At 44.0% G+C, this 19627-nt stretch overlaps 1 protein-coding gene across 1 annotated transcript in view; it reads left to right on the top strand.

Moving 5' to 3' along the window:
• KIF5C (kinesin family member 5C) overlaps positions 1–19627 on the top strand; it is a 160279-nt gene that overhangs the window by 79173 nt on the left and 61479 nt on the right. Inside the window, exons 8-11 of the mRNA XM_024756264.1 lie at positions 1007–1131; positions 3760–3864; positions 4236–4384; positions 17953–18101. Coding sequence (XP_024612032.1) covers positions 1007–1131; positions 3760–3864; positions 4236–4384; positions 17953–18101 — 528 coding nt within the window. The remainder of the gene's footprint in view (positions 1–1006; positions 1132–3759; positions 3865–4235; positions 4385–17952; positions 18102–19627) is intronic.

Below are 19627 nucleotides of genomic sequence, written 5' to 3'. Positions count from 1 at the left end.
AGTGTATGCCTCTCACTTCCTTGGTTAAGTTTATTCCTAAGTATCTTATTCTTTTTGTTCTAATTTTAAATGGAATTGTTTTCTTAATTTCCTTTTTGGATTGTTCATTATTGTTATATATAATGCAACTGATTTTTTTTTTTTTTTTGCGGTACGTGGGCCTCTCACTGTTGTGGCCTCACCCGTGGTGGAGCACAGGCTCTGGACGCGCAGGCTCAGCAGCCATGGCTCACGGGCCCAGCCGCTCCGCAGCATGTGGGATCTTCCCGGACTGGGGCACGAACCCGTGTCCCCTGCATCGGCAGGTGGACTCTCAACCACTGTGCCACCAGGGAAGCCCCTGGTTAGATAGTTTTGAGAAATAATTGCTAGTGGGGTTGAGTAAAACAGTCACTGGGGTCTCTGCCTGCCTGGTGAGCAAAGACCAGGGTCCAAGAAGATTTTTATTTTTGGTACTTGGTCCTAATGAAGCCTATTTCATCTTTGAGGCCTTCTATGTGCCTAGCATGGGTTATAGAAGAAATGTATGTCTTAATCCTTCCTTAAGAAAGTCATAATTCTTCCTTAAGAAAGCTTATGATATCACTGATAAGGCAAGGCTTACACACATGAAGAAGATGGAATACATCAGGTACCAGTCAGAATGATAAAGGCTGAGGGACTTAAAATGAGGCAGGGGAAGAAGACTTGAGCTCTTCAAGGAGAGAGGTAGGCTGGATTGGCGTGTTGGAGGATAGCGGCTTCAGGCAGAGCTCGAGACTCTGTTGTCTTAAACCACTGACCACGATTTTTAGATTAATTTCTTTGCCACGTGAAAATATTTTAAATCTTTCATTTCTAGAGTGAGCGTTGTTTTGCAGGAGAAATGGTCTCAGGTAATTTTTTAAATTGAGTGGACTTACAAAAAATGGAGCTATTAGGCATGATTTGTTGTGTTTTTTATTGAGATGCTTGCTACCTAAATTTATATGTTCTTTGTAGACCAGTAAACTGTTTTCCTTTTCAGACATGAATGAACACAGCTCTAGAAGTCACAGTATCTTCCTGATTAATATTAAACAAGAGAATGTAGAGACTGAAAAAAAACTCAGTGGGAAGCTTTATCTAGTTGATTTGGCTGGGAGCGAAAAGGTAATTGGTTCTTTATTTGTATTATCCACAGTTTCCCCGTTATTTGCTTCAATGTGCAATGGGATAATTTGTATGTCTTTCTATTCCCTGGTTTTAAAGAGCTTTTAAAGTTTCCGATGTTGTGCTAAGATGTTATTAAATTTAACCTTCATTTCTCTGCTCTTTCTTTTCTGGTCCTGAAGTCCCCTATTCATGTCACAGGAGGTGTTTTGAATGCCAACCTGATTTGTGCCTAATAGACCCTGATGATGACATGAGGCGAGTGTTGGTGTGAACTTAGCCTGGCAAAGGCAGCGGCACAAATGCTGGAGGGACGTGAACTTCTGAGAACAGGAAAGATCTCTGTGTTTTAACAGATTCAAATAGGCCAGGAAGGGGCTTTGACGCTGGAATGTGGCAGGCCTGCCTCTGCAGGTTTGTTTGCTGATAGAAGATCTGGAAAGTGGGGCTCTCCCTGCCTTCCCGGCTTCTCTCTGCAGGAGGCGTGAACTGACCGTGTTCTATGTGGGCAGCCTCACTCCCTTCAGTCTACGGGGCCTGGAGCCAGTGTTTTAGTCACAAGCCCTGACCCTTCTCTGATTTTGTGAGGGTTTTCTTTTGGCATCTGTACCCTGTCCATGCTCTCCCAGGCACTGGCTGAGGCCATACTCCAGACCGAATAGGCTTCCCAGAAACTCCCCTCTGCCCTCCCAGCCTCACTTCCATAGCACCACCAGAGGCTCCTGCTGCCACACCCCGGCTGGGGGCACTGCCCACCTCGGACAACATCACAGAGGAAGTCTCTGTGCACAGTACCATGTGGCCTCCCTCATCTCTGATGTTGTGCTAACTGTCCCCATCAGGGCCGGCCCTGAAGCTCAGTCAGTCTCCCAAACTGTGTCATTGATCCCCACTTATTGCTCCCACCGCTGAGTTGCTGGACGCCAGGTTATGGCCACTAACGTCCGTGTGAGTAATGGCTACTTGGATTGTCCTCCTGTCCGCGTTTGTACAGCCTTGAGCAGATCACACGTATCCTCCTAGTTGGCAGTCGAGAATCGAACTGGTCCAGGCTTGTAACTTTAAACAGATGCCCACCAGAACGGGAGTAGAGAGCAGCATTGCTCACTTCTAGACCGGCCATTAGCAACTAGCATCTGCTTTGCTGCCGCACCTGTTGTATGGGTCCAGACAAAGCTCCCAGTGACCTCTTCCCTCTTCCCAAGCTCGCCCCCTTTCCCTTTAGAGCACAGAGATGAGTACTTAAGGCCTAAATGCAGCTGAAAAGTGCTTAATGCAGGCAGTTGAGAGTGGAGGCCTGCACAGTGTCAGTGGTTATTACTTATGATATTTATGAGGCATTTTAAAGTTGTGGTCCTGCACGTCATTTCCTGTGCTAACATCTGTTTTCCTTGCTTTAGATGTGTCCGCATGAATGTAGCAGTGTGATCTAGTAGAACAGAGCTCTGGGTCTTAGTCCTGTCTTTCTTAAATGGTGTTCTTCCCTTGGGTGGGCAATTTGACATCCCTGGAGCTCAAAATTTTCTTGTCTGTGAAAGGAAGGTGATTGTACTTGTCTCGCATATTTCATGGAGCTAAGATGCTCAAGTGTGAAAGCACCTTAAACAACACCTTGTGAATAGGCTATTACTATTAATACTTGTGACACAGCAGCTCTGTGATTTCTTCATCTGTAAGCAGGGGACCCACACATGATTTCCAGAGAAATCTTTGAATTTTTCTTTGGGAAAAAATCTCCCCTTGGACATGCATTCATCTCTATCATTGGGAGTTTCTCCTTTATACAGAATTGAGATCCATCTTCGCACAGTTTAAAATAATTTCCCTGCTTTCTTTCTTTCTTCAGAGTGCAGCCGCTCCCCGCCGTGTCGTTTGTCCAGTCAGCAGAGCTATGAGTCATGTTGAGTTCCCTTTTTTCTAGCATCTGTGAACTGCTTTCTACCTAGAGCAAATGCTGTAAATAGGAAATTACCAGTAATAACACAGCCGAGGAGGAATGGTGCATGGTCCCTCTAACTGCAGAGGAAAAAAGACAAATTCACTATGTAACGTACATTTTCTTGCCTTACATGTTTTGTCGAGTATTTTTCCTTTTGGATGATTGTTCCTTTTTTTTTCTTGCTATGGGAATAAGTAGGGAAGGAGCAGAGAGTCCAGATAACCATCCCTACCACTTCTTGTCCTTTGCTTGAAGTTGGAGCTTGTAATCTACGTTTTCCCAATAGTGCATTCATTGTGGCTGGGACCGTGTTTTCTCTTAATGCTTCCTGGGCATGTAGACTGTGGTTCAGTCTCGCAGGACCCCAGCCTTTCTGTAGTGACAACACTTTTGGAGCCTGTTGTCCCTGGACAAATGTCCCCTGGGAAGCATCCGCAGCTCTACACTTGAGGCATCTCAGCTGTTCCCCCTAAAACCTAGTTGAGAGGAAAATGACAAGGAGAGAACAAATCCCCAGCCTCAGGTACAAGGGAAGGTTTTATCAGCGTGATTCTTACTTACCTTTATTTTCCCCTGCATTCCAGGAGGATTCACGTCAGTCCCTTCCTCCCCGCTTGCCCTCCTGTGAATTTTCTCCTCTGTGCTTTTGCTGTCCTGTACAACTCACTGTTTTCTCTTCTCTCTGGTAGGTCAGCAAAACTGGTGCCGAGGGAGCTGTTCTCGACGAAGCTAAAAATATCAATAAGTCTTTGTCTGCTCTTGGAAACGTGATCTCTGCCTTGGCAGAAGGGACAGTAAGTGATCCTGTCCCCATCTATTCAATGATATTATGAGAAGTCACCTTTTGAGTTCGTGTACTCTCTTTGCCACACACCCCAGAGATTCATTTGTTTTTGTTCAGAAAGGGACAGGGGGAAATCCTGGCTGTGGACGCCCTGCTTGCTGGGAAATCTAGCCCATTAAAATGTGTGAATGGTGATGCTAATTTCGTATGACCCGGGTGGTCCCGGAATGGGCATTGGAAACTTTGGCGAGATCCAAAGACCAGGCAACAGGTTTTTCTTTCACATGTTTCTAAGCCCAGCTCCCATCACTAACTTGCTTGCCTCTGTATTTTCTCTTTGAATGGGCTATAACAACCAATCTTTTTTCTTTTCCTAAACAGAAAACACACGTGCCATACCGGGACAGCAAGATGACTAGGATTCTTCAGGACTCTCTGGGCGGGAACTGTAGAACCACCATCGTTATTTGCTGTTCTCCCTCGGTATTCAATGAAGCTGAGACCAAGTCAACGCTAATGTTTGGACAAAGGTGGGCATGGCCTCTTGTAACCTATGCTCTGAGCTGGGTCTTAGGTGTTGGGAGTGAGTGGCGAGGGGCTAGGGTCAGAGAGGGAACAGAGTGGGGAAGCAAGCAGCCTGTTAGTAAATTGCATCTAGCAGGTGACCTGTAAACTTGAGACATCATTTACTGAGGCCAAAGGAACAATTATGTTTTAAAATAATGGGTAGGAATATGCCTCTCAAAGGTATGATGCTGAAAAAAAGACAACTCAAGCTTATTATAGATGTGATTGTTGGTTATTCCGTGGAGTGTTACTTTTGTTCGTCACGCAGTTAAGTCTCTCAGGTTCACAGGATTTCAAGTGTATATAACTCGACTGGTAACTGCCAGTCCTGGTAGTATGATTAGCGGTTCCACTACTACCAGTAAGGACTTCAGTATTTGGGATCCATTGCAAATTTGCTTGATAGAATAACTGAAACTTAGGTGATTGTAGAGTAGTTGCATAAATATAAAAGGGTGGGGAGAAGAAATACTGATACTTACCCTGGGGGTAGGAGATGCAGCATGTATGCTGAGGAAAGGGCAGGGTGGCCACCCTCTTCTCACCTTCAGAAATGTCCGAAGGAGATTTCCTAGATGTCTGAGAATTTTACGAGGTAGCCAGCAAGGGCAGTCAGTAATCCTACAACAGGGCTTCCCTGTGGCACAGTGGTTGAGAGTCCGCCTGCCGTTGCAGGGGACACGGGTTCGTGCCCCGGTCCAGGAAGATCCCACATGCCGCGGAGCGGCTGGGCCCGTGAGCCATGGCCACTGAGCCTGCGCGTCCAGAGCCTGTGCTCTGCAACGGGAGAGGCCACGACAGTGAGAGGCCCGCATACCGCAAAAAAAAAAAAAAAAAAGTAATCCTACAACAACATTCATGGGTATGGATTAGTTCATTCCTTCCTTTCTTGATCTTCAGTCATGGTCTGTCAGTTCCAGGTGTTGAGCCCCATCCTCCCTGCATGGCTGCCTCAGGTGCTAGTTCCCAGAGTGCTGGGGTGCTGTGGCTTGGGGCCATCTGAGCATCTTCCATGCTCAATGGGCTGAGCCTGAACCTGAGGTTGGGAGTTGTGGATTCTACTGCTGTCATTCCCTTCAAACAACTGTGTGATCTTTAGACAAGTTACCAGTTCTCTGCGGGCTCCAGCTGCCTTATGCACGGAGCACTCCCTCTGCCTTCCTCCTGGGAGTGTGTTGTGTGGTTATGCCTGAGAAATCGTTTAAGATGCCTAGCGAAAGGCCAGATGGTGGTCGGCTTTCTGAATGGGAGATTGTTACGGCTTGTTTAAACTGCATTAAACCCCAGTCATTTCCTGAACCCTCAACAGAACATAGAATTACCCAGTCATGGCACCTGTGGGATGTCTAAATAAATAATAATTACACTGAATGGTTGTAGAACTAGTATATCTTTTAAATTGGATTTGGGTCCTTTACTTCCTCTCAGATCACTTCCTTGATTAGTACAATGCTTAGGTCAATGGATTGCAGTAGGATAACACCTACTTTTTCTTAAGAGTCACAGAATACCTATAAACCTGTATCTGTTTATGGGAAACATAGAGTAGTGTGGGGATCATCCTGCCTGCCCCATCTCTCCTGGTTTCTTTTTTTGTTCGTTTTTTGTTTTTGCGGTACGCGGGCCTCTCACTGTTGTGGGCTCTCCCGTTGCGGAGCACAGGCTCCGGACGCGCAGGCTCAGCGGCCATGGCTCACGGGCCCAGCCGCTCCGCGGCATGTGGGATCTTCCCGGACCGGGACACGAACCCGTGTCCCCTGCATCGGCAGGCGGACCCTCAACCACTGCGCCACCAGGGAAGCCCACTAGCAGTTTTTTAAAGGAACTGGTGTGTGCCAGGCATGTCAAAATCCTCATAGAAATTCTATCAGGTAGGCATCTCTCCCCTTTGTGCAGAGGATGAAATTGAGGCTTTGGCTCCAAGCCATTAGGTCCTGCCCCTGAGACCACACAGCCAGTAAATATCTAAATGTGCAGGATGTTATAGGACCGAGACTATATCATTTGACCCACAGCCTCTTCCATGTGGGCTGCTTGATCAGGGACCTTGATGAGCACAGCCCTCTGGGGTCAGTTACTCCAGCTTTGAAGCTAAGCTCTGCTTCTCACCCATTTTTTTCTCTCATTTCCTTCTCTTGGAGCCTGAATCTCCTTGCCTATATGAAGAAATATAATAACACCTACTTCTGATAATTATTGGGAGGATTAAATGAGTTGCTTCAGTTTTTACGTAGCACAAGGGCTGGCACAGAATAAGGTGTCCAGTGATTGCAAGTCCCCCCTTTCCTCCATCTTTCAACAGGCTTGGGAAAGTCATGGTCATGTATGGGACTGGACTGAACATGACATAATGTACAAGGATATGGGTGTAATATAAGGATCAGGACTGAATGAAGTAGGAGTAGAATTAAATTTCTGGAGTGAATGATTAAAGAAATCCTGCTGAAGAAGACTTAAATAGACATTTCTCCAAAGAAGATACACAGATGGCCAACAAACACGTGAAAGGATGCTCAACATCACTAATCATTAGAGAAATGCAAATCAAAACTACAATGAGGTATCACCTCACACCAGTCAGAATGGCCATCATCAAATAATCTATAAGCAATAAATGCTAGAGAGGGTGTGGAGAAAGGGAACCCTTTTGCACTGTTGGTGGTAATGTAAACTGATACAGCCATTATGGAGAACAGATTCCTTAAAAAACTAAAAATAGAACTACCATACAACCCAGCAATCCCACTACTGGGCATATACCCTGAGAAAACCATAATTCGAAAAGAGTCACGTACTACAATGTTCACTGCAGCTCTATTTACAATAGCCAGGACATGGAAGCAACCTAAGCGTCCATTGACAGATGAATGGATCAAAAAGATGTGGCACAGGGCTTCCGTAGTGGCGCAGTGGTTGAGAGTCTGCCTGCAGATGCAGGGGACACGGGTTCGTGCCCCGGTTCGGGAAGACCCCACATGCTGTGGGGTGGCTAGGTCCGTGAGCCATGGCCGCTGAGCCTGCACGTTCGGAGCCTGTGCTCCGCAACGGAAGAGGCCACAGCAGTGAGAGGCCTGCGTACCGCAACAAAAAAAAAAAAGAAAGAAAAAAGATGTGGCACATATATACAATAAAAGAAACTAAACTGAGTTATTTGTAGTGAGGTGGATGGACCTAGAGACTGTCATACAGACTGAAGTAAGTCAGAAAGAGAAAAATAAATACCGTATTTATGGAATCTATATATAGATATATGGAATCTAAGAAAAAAGAGTCATTGTAAAGCAATTATGCTCCAATAAAGATGTTAAAAAATATAAAAATAAAAAGGCCCTTAGGATGCATGTTAAAGAAAAACAGAAATCCTGCTGATAATTTAGGATTCCAGGAAATAAATAGTATGTCAATTATATTTTCAAATGAAATAGGTTGGTCTATAATCTTTAGTCAGAGTCATCTGGATACTAGGCTCCATGAAGACAGGGACTAGTTTATTACCAGCCTCAGTTGTCCCAACAGGCACCTAGGACAACTAGGACACCGTAGTTGGTCAGCAGACAAATGTTATCAAAATGAATAGACAGATGAACCTAATGCTTATTATGTAGGAATCCCTAGAACATTAGAGCGGTTGCTGAACTATGACACCATTAGGTCCAGAAATTTGGTTGGGTTTCGATCTGGTTTGTTTTCCTGCCCTTAATTAGAAATGTGTGAAATTTTGTTCCCTTTCCTCCATCTTCGTGTTAGTTAATGGATTCTTCAAAGACATCTAACTTCTCTGTGGGACCAGTACCCGCTTTATTGTTAACTACACACATTGAACCCAATTACACGCAGACATGAGTCTGAACATCAGATTAGACATGTATCTGATAGCTAATGAGATTAAGCACTATGAACTCAGAAAAGACTGCTGGGCATCTCCCAAATTCAGTGTAACGAGTGTTCATGATATTCTTGTTGCAGGGGTGGCCAAACCTAAGGGCAGCATGAAGTTCCCTAGTTCTTGCCACGTGGTTCTTTCAAGGACACGAAGAAAGGCCATGTTTGTTGCTAGGCTATACTGTATTGATGTTCTGAATGAAACAGTAGTAGGTCCTTTGATACAGTAGAAACATGACAGAGTATACAGATGCCTGAGGGCAGCAGAGTCAAAAAGCCGTCCTCTGTTAGGAAGCGGAACACTTCCTGCTTTAAGGGATGGGGACTCAAATTAGAGCCCTTTCACCAATTTTTCTTTTTCATCTGGCTCCCAGAGTTTCATTTCTTAGTCTTTAATTAGTCTTCCGACGTACTTTTTTTGTTTGTTTTTTAAATAAATTTATTTATTTATTTTTATTTGTGTTGGGTCTTCGTTTCTGTGCGAGGGCTTTCTCTAGTTGCGGCAAGTGGGGTCCACTCTTCCTTGCGGTGCGTGGGCCTCTCACTGTTGCGGCCTCTCTTGTTGCGGAGCACAGGCTCCAGATGCGCAGGCTCAGTAGTGAAGTGCTGTCAGGCATACTGAAACCTTTGGAGGAAAGGTAATGCATTCTTTTTTTTTTTATCTTAATAAATTTATTTATTTAATTGCTGCATTGGGTCTTCATCGCTGCACTCAGGCTTCCTCTAGTTGTGGTGTGCGGGCTTCTCATTGTAGTGGTGTCTCTTGTTGCGGAGCACGGGCTCTAGGCACGTGGGCTTCAGTAGTTGTGGCACACGGGCTCAGTAGTTGTGGCTCACAGGCTCTAGAGCACAGGCTCAGTAGTCGTGGGGCACAGGATTAGTTGCTCCACGGCACGTGGGATCTTCCCGGATCAGGGCTTGAACCTGTATCCCCTGCATTGGCAGGCGGATTCTTAACCACTGCACCACCAGGGAAGTCCCCAAAGTACTTTTATAGTACTATTCAAAAAGGTTATTTTTAAGTTTTAGAAGTATGAAAATCACTCAGTTCACAATTATCAGATCACCCAATCATGGAAGCCTATTTAATGTACCTTGATTTGTGATGGTAATTAGGGAAAGGTGGGTCCCCAGGGGGCAGACCAGTCAGTTTAGAAAAAGCCTGAATCAGCACATTGTTGACACCAAGAGTTTGATTGATCCAGCATGAATAATTCAAAGGCTTTATTTATATGTTAAATGTGAAAGGAGAATGGATAGTTTAGGAAAAGTAATATTCTTTTCTCTTTTTCCGATATGCACTTTTTGAAAAAAAAATTGTGCCATTTCATGCTCGGTTTAATGGCAGCTGGATTAGGCAGAGCCTGGGTGGTGTGTGTGCAAAATGCATGTCCCCAGAGCATAAGAACAAGTTCCCTGCGGGACTAGAGCAAGCACTTTGGCCAAGGGAGATGCTTGGCTGCAGGTTTGACATAGGATGGAGAAAGAATCAAATCACCCCCTGTTGGAGGGCCTGTTGCCAAACACCAATAGGGTTAATTTTTGCTCTTGGAGGAGGAAACGCTGTGGATGACAGTTAGTTTAACCAGATGCCAAATCTTTATCCAAGCTGGTCATTTCTTAATGTCTCTCCGGAGATTAAAATTTTTCAAAAGACAAAATTTAAAGCTTTTAATTTCTCCTTCCCTACATCCCTGACTCATGGGCAGGGAAATGGCCTTACCGGGAAATGGAAAGGTGCTTTGCGGCAGTCATGTGTCCAGAAGAAGGTTAGGTGTTTTATATGGGAACGAGGACCCAGAGCAGATTAGAAGGTGTGATGGTTTTATGTGTTAACTTGACTAGGATGTAGTAGCCAATTATTTAATCAAACACTAACCTAGGTCTGAAATTTTTTTGTGGATACCATCTACCATTAGTTGACTTTAAGTAAAGCACATTATCCTCCATAATAGGGGTGAGGCTCATCCAATCAGATGAAGACATTAAGAGCAAAAACTGAGGTTTTCTGGAGAAGAAACTGCCTCAAGACTGTAGCATCGATTTCTGCCTGAGTTTCCAGTGAGACAATTTCAATAGATAGATAGATAGATAGATAGATTTCCTTCCTTCCTTCATCCCTCCCTCCCTCCCTCCCTCCCTCCATCCCTCCCTCCTTTTGGTTCTGTTTCTCTGGAGAACCCTGACTGATAGAGAGGGATGCTGGGCTACCCTCTTCCACCCCACAAGAGATCTCAGTCTCTTTATCTCTCTCTCATGCACACCATTCGCCATGTGGAATCATACATTACAGATTTATTCTATGCATTGAAGGTGTGGGTTTGTCTAGAGCTCCTTGTTCAAATGCCACTACTATCCTGGAGAGGATAAGAAAATGCTGAAAACAAGAGATAGGAAGTACCAAGAACAAACATCTTCCTGGCTGTTCCAGGGGAGGCCAAGGTAATTTGAAGAAACTCCAACAGTATGTAGTTTCTATATCATTTAGAACTGATCTTGGCCAGAAAGTACAAATATAGGCAATTATTCAGGAAGTAGGTGGGGATGGGATTTATCAGGACATAGAGATGCGAGGACAGAGGGGTAGAGTCTTCCTCTTTCCATCCTTCAGTGGAATATGTCAGTGTATCCTTTTCTGACGTAACTGTGTTTGTACGGAGATCTAGGTGGCGTATGTACTGTGGCCTCTGCTCTCTGTCTGCTATGCTTGGTCTGCCTTCTCCAAAATTGGTTAACATTCATTAGCTTTGAGATCTTTTAAAAACTGCGTATCCTTGTTCCCTCCCTATGGGGAGAAGAGATATTATATCTGGTGCAGGCCTAGATCATATTATTTAAGTGGTGCTTATCTCTCTAAAGAAAGCTGAAACAAAGAAAAACTGCAAAACAGAAACCCTGATCATTGTACCTTTAAGATTTGACTCATTCCTGCCAAGTATGTCTTGCTATTAAGCTGTAAACCTAATATCAATTAAGGTTCTTCCCCTAACTAGCCTTTGGTTAGGATTTTGCTCAGTGTCTGCTGTGGTCATAGCTTGTGGAACAGGCGTTTATTTCTGTATACAGCTTAGGGGATCTGGTTGAAAAACCAAACTGAGGATCTCTGAAAGTGAAGACCCAAGATACTTTGTGCTCCCTTGTGAGTGATGAGGTCACACTGGATTAATCATATGTTAGCAGAGTGAGATTGACCCATAAAGGTGATGAATGAGTAGTCAGTTCATGGCTATGGTAAGGCTCCCATGGATTATTGGGGTTTTTTTCCCGTATCAAGGAGGTGATGTCTCAAAACTATAGGGCTGGGTGGTATTGCTATTGCTATATAGCTTCAGCTAGAAAAAATGATAAAAGCTGCCTTAAGAGCATTTCTTAATTTCTGCTATCCCATCAATTTTATGTTTCCTTGTTAGCTACCTGAAATCCTTTTGCAAACCAGGCTGAGCAGGAAATGCTCATGGGTCCTGGCACTGTGTCCTGAGTGCCCAGGATCCATGTTTATTCACTGTGTTTGAACAGAGGGTCCAGATGTAACACTGCTTAGTGTGATTGACAGCTAGCACGTATGTGGAAAATACCAAAATAAAAGAGCAATGAGTATGAGAGCCGGAAGACACTTGGACATGCTCTACGGTGAACAAGGCAAAAACAAAACAAAACAAAACAAAACTCATCAGACCACTAGCTAATCCACACTGGCGGCAAAATTAGATAGAACCTAATCATTAGGCCCTTTTACTCTGTAGATTTTCCTAAAGTTCATGGTAAGAAGCAACAAGAGATTATAGATGTTCATCATCCTTTTATTCTAGGTCTCTTGTGAGAGCAAGGGACCAAGACACTCTTTATTTCATTTTGCAAGGTTGGTTTCAACCTCCTAGATAGGAGAATATTTGTTCTATTAAAAAGAAATAAATCCAGGCACAGAAGTTCAGTATCTCTCTTAGTAACTCTTGTTTCTTCCACAATTTAGAAATATTTGTATCTGACTTGATTTCTTTCCACATCAGTTTATTTTTCTTAACTCATTTTTGTTGAATATAGCATACATATAGTAAAATATATTTAAGTATGCAACTCAGTAAAAATTTAAATATACATGTATATTCACATGTAACCACCACCTGGCATCTTAGAAGCCTCTCTTTGAACCCTCCCAGTCAGTACCCAACTCTCAAGGGTAAGTGGCATTCTGACTTCTGTCAACTTAGATTACTGTTTGCTGTCTTTGAACTTGATACAAATAAAAACATGCAGTATTATTTTGTATCTGGCTTCTTTTATGCAACATTGTATCTTTGAAGTACACTACATTGTTAGGTGTAGGAGTAGTTTAGTTTTCAGAGTTATATAATATTTTGTTATGAATATGGTATGTATGTATCCATGCTACTGTTGATGGTTATTTGTATTGTTTTCAGCTTGTGGCTATTATAAATGAAGTTGCTATGACATTCGTTGTCATGTCTTTAGGTGAACATATGTCCTCATTTCTGTCTGTTATATACCTATGAGTGGAATTGCTAGCTCACAGGATATAAGATATTTAGTTTTAATAGATAGTACCAAAGAGTTTTCTAAAATGATTGGAATAGCTTATACTCCCTCTAGTAGCAATTGAGTATTATAGTCACTGCACATCCTCATCAACACTTGGTATTATCAGTTTAAAATTTTTTAACCATCCTATTGGGTGTGTAAAAGTATCTTACTGTCATTTTATTTTGCATTTCCCTGAAGGCTAATGTTGTTCGGCACCCTTTGTGGGTGGTATTTATTGGCACTTCTTTTGTGAAGTTCCTATTCAGATCTTTGCCCAGTGTTTTCACCAGTTGTCTGCTTTTTTTCTGATTGATTTATAGGGATTATTCTGGATAAGTCCTTTGGCAGATATATGGATTGTTTATATCTTCTCTCACTTTGCAGCGTATGTTTTAATTCTTTTAATGGTGACTTTTAATGAAGAGAGGGTTTTAAATTTTTATGAAGTCAAATTTATCTTTTTTTCTATTCTATTTAAGAAATTAATCTTTGCCTACCCCAAGGTCTTAAAGATACTCTCCTGTTTTCTTCTAGCAGCTTTATTGTTTTACCTTTCATGTTTATGCATATGATTCATCTGTAATAGAATTTTTTATATGTTATTGGGGGAGTTGATAAAGATCGTCACCTCCACCCCTGCCCCAGCACTGTGTACTGAAAGGACCATCCCTTCCGTCTGTGCTGTATACGCACCTTTGTTGTAAATCAAATGGCTACATAGCTGAGTGTCTGTTTCTGGATAATCTATTCTGTTTCTATTCTAAAGTTTCTGGACTATTTAATCAGTTTCAATTACTGTGGCTTTATAATATGTTGATATTCCATCCTCTAGCTTTGTCCTTCAAAACTGTCTTTGCTATTCTTGGCCCTCTTTATTTTTATTATAAATCTTAGAATTAGGTTGTCAATTTCTACAGACACATGCAAAACTCCTGAGATTTTATTTCAGATTCTTTTAAATCTGTAGAACACTTCTGGGATAATTAATCTCTCTCCCAATCAGTGTTAGCTGATTTCTTCATGTTCTACCTTTAGTGGATGGAGAGGCATGATGTTTTTGCCTCATTTGGGACTGAATGGAGTCTGTCTAGGACAGCAGCAGGAGACATGGTTTCCCACCATTGTTCTCAGTTCCAAATGGGAGTTGGGTTGTGTATCTTCCATCTGCTCCTCTGGATTGTTTCTGTACCATCTCTGCTCTGCTCTGTGCCCTGGGACAGTGACCAGTCTGGACAGCTACAATGGGCTCCCTTGCCTCTGGCTTCTAGTTAGTTTCCACCAATGGGGAAGGAACATGGGCAGGCAGTCATAAGGAGAGGAGTGAGGTCAGGGTATTAATTTCTTGACTCCTTCCCTGAAGGGTCACTTTGAGTTGGCTGTGTTCTTAGACCAAAGGCTGTTACAGCTTCTACTGGGAAGCCTTCTTCTTTTTTTTTAAGGGTTAAAAAATTTTTTTAATTTGTTCTCTTTTTTAAAAATTGAAGTACAGTTGATGTACAATATTATATAATTACAGGTGTACAAAACAGTGATTCACAATTTTTAAAGGTTATACTCCATTTATAGTTATTATAAAATATGGGCTATATTCCCTGTGCTATACAATATATCCTTGTAGCATATTTATTTTATGCATTGTGGTTTGTACCTCTTAATCCCCTACCCCTATCTTGCCCCTCCCCACTTCCCTCTCCCCACTGGTAACCACTAGTTCGTTCTCTGTATCTGTGAGTATGGACAGCCTTCTTCTTATAGCTCCCTCCCTCTGGGACCCCTTTAGCCTAAGGGTGGTAACGGCACCTCCATCACTAATGTGGGGTACCCATTATCCCTTGTTATTTCCCATCACCCTTCCCATACCTTTGTTAAGCTCTTCCCAATTTGAGTAGACTGTCTCTTGCCAGGACTCAAATTACTACAGAAGTGGGAGAAAAAGAATTTTCTCAACAACTTAAAAGAACTTTGAGAATGAGGTTCAGCTATACAAGGGATAACCTCGTTGGGTCCGCTCACAAAATTGGACTTCTGGCTAAACCTGCCTGAGTATAGCATAAAGGCTCTACTCTTCTCTTTCTAGTATCACTGGAAATCAAGAGACTCTTTATGATGTAAAAAGTAAGATTAGTAGCCTTGGACTTCCCTGGTGGTGCAGTGGTTGAGAATCTGCCTGCCGGGCTTCCCTGGTGGCGCAGTGGTTGAGAGTCCGCCTGCAAATGCAGGGGACACGGGTTCGTGCCCCGGTCCAGGAAGATCCCACATGCCACGGAGCGGCTGGGCCCGTGAGCCATGGCCGCTGAGCCTGCGCGTCCGGAGCCTGTGCTCCACGACGGGAGAGGCCACAACAGTGAGAGGCCCGCGTACCGCAAAAACAAAACAAAACAAAAAACAAACAAGAAAAAGAATCAGCCTGCTAATGCAGGGGACACGGGTTCGAGCCCTGATCTGGGAAGATCCCACATGCCGCAGAGCAACTAAGCCCATGCGCCACAACTACTGAGCCTGTGCTCTAGATCCCGCAAGCCACAACTGCTGAGCCTGTGTGCCACAACTGCTGAAGCCCACACACCTGGAGCCCATGCTCCACAACAAGAGAAGCCACCACAGTGAGAAGCCTGCACACCACAACAAAGAGCAGCCCCTGCTCGCCACAACTAGAGAAAGCCCGTGTGCAGCAACAAAGACCCAACGCAGAAATGAAGGAAGGGAGGGAGGGAGGGAGGAAGGAAGGAAGGAAGGAAGGAAGAAATGTTAAAAAAAAAAAAAAGATTAGTATCCTCAAAGTATACCCTTAAATGTCCACAAGCATTTCAGCCATAGGTTATTGTTCACTTTCTTACTAACCTAAGTTGGTAATGGATGCTGCAGTGTTTGTGCTTATATCTGAGAAACACCCACGACACTGCCTGAGGATGTTAGAAGGTGAGGTGAAAGTGTCAAATCTGCATAGACTTTAAAGTAGCAATAAGATTGCTGTTATTTGAAAAATTAGAGTTGAAGCACTTCTGGGGACAGCAACCTTAAGCTACAGTGAGGGAGGGAGAATTACACTGAAATGATTACATTGAAATCATTTAACTCCTCTTTTGACAGTTGGGTGATTTAGTTGTCTGCTTTAGGAATTAATTTTTGGAATGACGTCTGCAGCACTGGTGAGGACTGCTGAATTTCTTTCACTGAAATAGAAATCATGTCCAAAATGTCATTTCATGACAACAGCAATTAACCCGAATCACACATCAGATAGTGCCAGCAAATGTGACAGGACAAGAACTGGTGGGAGTTTAAAATGAAAAAGTCAATAGCAAATAAAACAGGATATCACATATTTTTAAATGAAGTTTGTACTTCTTCAGAAGTATGCAATAAGTGGAATTCTGCCATCGTCAATTTACTTTTTTTTTTTTTTTTTTGTGGTACGCGGGCCTCTCACTGTTGTGGCCTCTCCCGTTGCGGAGCACAGGCTCCGGACGCGCAGGCTCAGCGGCCATGGCTCACGGGCCCAGCCGTTCCGCGGCATGTGGGATCTTCCCGGACCAGGGCACAAACCCGTGTCCCCTGCATCGGCAGACAGACTCTCAACCACTGGGCCACCAGGGAAGCCCTACTTTTTTCTTTTTAAACATCTTTATTGGAGTATAATTACCTTACAATGGTGTGTTAGTTTCTGCTTTATAACAAAGTGAATCAGTTATACATATGTCCCCATACCTCTTCCTTCTTGCATCTCCCTCCATCAATTTACTTTTTAATTGGACAGATCTGCTTATGTGTTCATTTCTGTGCATAAGTCAGTGAATCATGTATTTGGTTTTCATTACTGGCTGGAGCCCCCAGTGACTTAACTCTCACTTCTTGCTCCCTTGAGATACTGTCCAAAAATCCACTGTGGCATCACACTCCATCCCAGGCCATCCATCCTAGGAGGCCACTCCATCTCTTATACCCCAAGTAGCAAAATGGTGTCCATTAGACATGTTTGTTTGTCCCACACATCATTCTGAAGAATTGTCTTAAGCTGGGAGATACAAATAAAAATCTTAATTTCTGACTTTTCTTGAGAAAAGTGGGCCCTCCACTCGTACTTGGTGACAGTTGCCTGGGTGGTGGGGAAGGATGTGCCCGGCAGGGAGCCACGGTCTCACCTGGCCAGGCTGAGTTCATAAAGTGACCCACCTGTCTCGGGTGTCATGTGTTGGCATGTGTTAAACACATCAGGGATGATTCTAGGTACCAAATGTGGGTAAGAGAAACAGCTGATTTGTCTGTGTATTTATTGGTATGAGAAACTGTAAGCTCCAAGGCCAGAGACCTTGTCTCGTTTGTCTTGGTATATCCCCAGTGTTTCATAGTTAACTGAATTGAAAGAAAGCTCTACTTGGGCAGATGAATCTGGTAGTGGTATGTAAGATGCTTAAAGGAGGATGCTGAATGTTTGAAAAACGCTATAACCGTAAGTTGTTACTGAGAACATAGACCAAGGTGGTGGCAGAGGGAATAGAGAAAGACCCCAAGAGATAATTCGAATGAAAATCCTGGGGCTTCCCTGGTGGCGCAGTGGTTAAGAATCCACCTGCCAGTGCAGGGGACACGGGTTCGAGCCCTGGTCCCGGAAGATCCCACATGCCGCAGAGCAGCTAAGCCCGTGCACCACAACTACTGAAGCCCGTGCACCTAGAGCCCGTGCTCCACAACAAGAGAAACCACCGCAATGAGAAGCCCGTGCACCGTAACAAAGAGTAGCCCCCGCTCGCCGCAACTAGAGAAAGCCCGGGTGCCGCAAGTAGAGAAAGCCCATGCGCAGCAACAAAGACCCAACGTAACCATAAATAAATAAATAAATTCATTAAAAAAAAGGAAAGAAAATCCCATTGGATCTAGAGACGGGCAGGAAGTAAACGAGAAATAAAAACGGAAAGGTGAGTTTAGAGCCTTAGGAATAATGGTGCCATTAATACAGCTAGGAGGGTGATAGGTAAAAGTTCCAGGGTCCCTCGTGCTCCCCAAGTCCCAATCTTCTGGCGTGAAAGGAATTTGAGGCTTAATTATATTCATGATTTAGCAAATGCTAGTAGCTATGCTCAGAATTTTTCCCTTATGTTTTTCACCCCAGGGCTAAGACCATCAAGAATACAGTCTCTGTGAACCTGGAGCTGACAGCGGAAGAATGGAAGAAGAAATATGAAAAAGAGAAAGAGAAAAACAAGACTTTGAAGAATGTTCTCCAGCATCTGGAGATGGAGCTAAACAGGTGGAGAAATGGTAAGGAGGAATGAGGCATGAGCGTGTGCTCTTTTTCCCCCTACAGCTGTTGGCATCCTGGGGCACTTGGGAAAGAGTGGATGACGGTGGAGCTTGGTCCTGCCTTGCAACCGCCCATGTGAACAAGCAGATATTGTCTTATTCCCTAGCAGTCAGTCACTCCCGCCCCACCCCATCACTTGGCTGATGTATATTCTTTTTTTTTTTGACCCAAACTCCCCGATGTCTTTTGGGGGAAGGGTTTTTAAATTTTTTAAAATTTATTTTTGGGCTGCGTTGGGTCTTTGTTGCTGTGCGTGGGCTTTCTCTAGTTGCGGTGAGCGGGGTCTACTCTTTGTTGTGGAGCGTGGGCTGCTCATTGTGGTGGCTTCTCTTGTTGCAGAGCACAGGCTCTAGGTGTGCAGGCTTCAGTAGTTGTGGCTCGCGGGCTCTAGAGCGCAGGCTCAGTAGTCGTGGCACGTGGGCTTAGTTGCTCCGCGGCATGTGGGATCTTCCCGGACCAGGGCTCGAACCCGTGTCCCGTGCATTGGCAGGCGGATTCTTAACCACTGCACCACCAGGGAAGCGCCTGACATACATGCTTAGTGTGGGCAAGTGACTGTTTGTTTACAAGGTTCCCTTAATCTTTTTGCAATGAGATGCGCCTCTGTCTGTCACTGTAATTCACTCCCTGGTAGCCATATTTGAGGTTTAGAGGGCAGTGCCCAGGACTTTGGGGGCTCTGATTGCTTTTGATTAAATGAAAAATATCATTCTCTCCTATGTGAGTCTTGTAATCGATTTGGGGTTAAAAGTCACCACTAGCAAATATTTGCATTTTTATTTGCCCAATTCATCGTCATGCTCTGCTTCTTCAGAGCCAGAAATAGGGGATTCCTGAAGAAACTCTGTCCTAAAATGGAGGCTTAAAGGCTTGTTTCGTGACTCATTTTTCTTTTTCCCTGAAACATTCTCTTTGGTTTGTTCTGCTCAAAGAAAACAGCTCAGAGGGCTGACATGCAGTGGTGGGTGGGTTGTGGGAGAGGTGCTGAAGAAGGGTTTCCAGATCCAGGCTCAGACAGATTATTTTAATGGTTTTCGCTTGGTGACGGAGGTTAGAAGGTAGCAGTCCCCCCCCCCCTTTTTTTTTCACTGAAACAAGGCAGCATGGTGCGTGTGTAGGGGAATAGTGGAGAGTTGGAGGTTGTCCTTCAGATTCTCTGCTGCCACGTTTGGTACTTATTTCAGGTGCTGCATCAGATCTCAGTCTTGGGTAAGTGCAGGAGCCTAGGGATGGCTGTGCAGGTTTGGCAGGTAACCTGCCTGCTTATAACTGCGGAGTTAGCAGCACATCGTCTTGTGATTATATGTTTGCCACTGTTTTTGCTAGGAAGGGTGGGGTGTCCATGAGCTGCTGTTCAATTGAAAAAACAATTACGTGGGCGACCAGGATTCAAGAGAGGTTCAAGAAATGACCTAGTAGCCTAAATAACACAATTCTTTTCTTTTGGGGAGATTTTCTAGCTGCATAAGTGTTTTGAAGGCTG

Source organism: Neophocaena asiaeorientalis, unplaced genomic scaffold, assembly GCF_003031525.2.
Source record: "Neophocaena asiaeorientalis asiaeorientalis breed wild unplaced genomic scaffold, Neophocaena_asiaeorientalis_V1.1 scaffold447, whole genome shotgun sequence".
NCBI lineage: Eukaryota > Metazoa > Chordata > Mammalia > Artiodactyla > Phocoenidae > Neophocaena > Neophocaena asiaeorientalis.
This window is presented reverse-complemented; position numbering and strand designations above follow the sequence as displayed.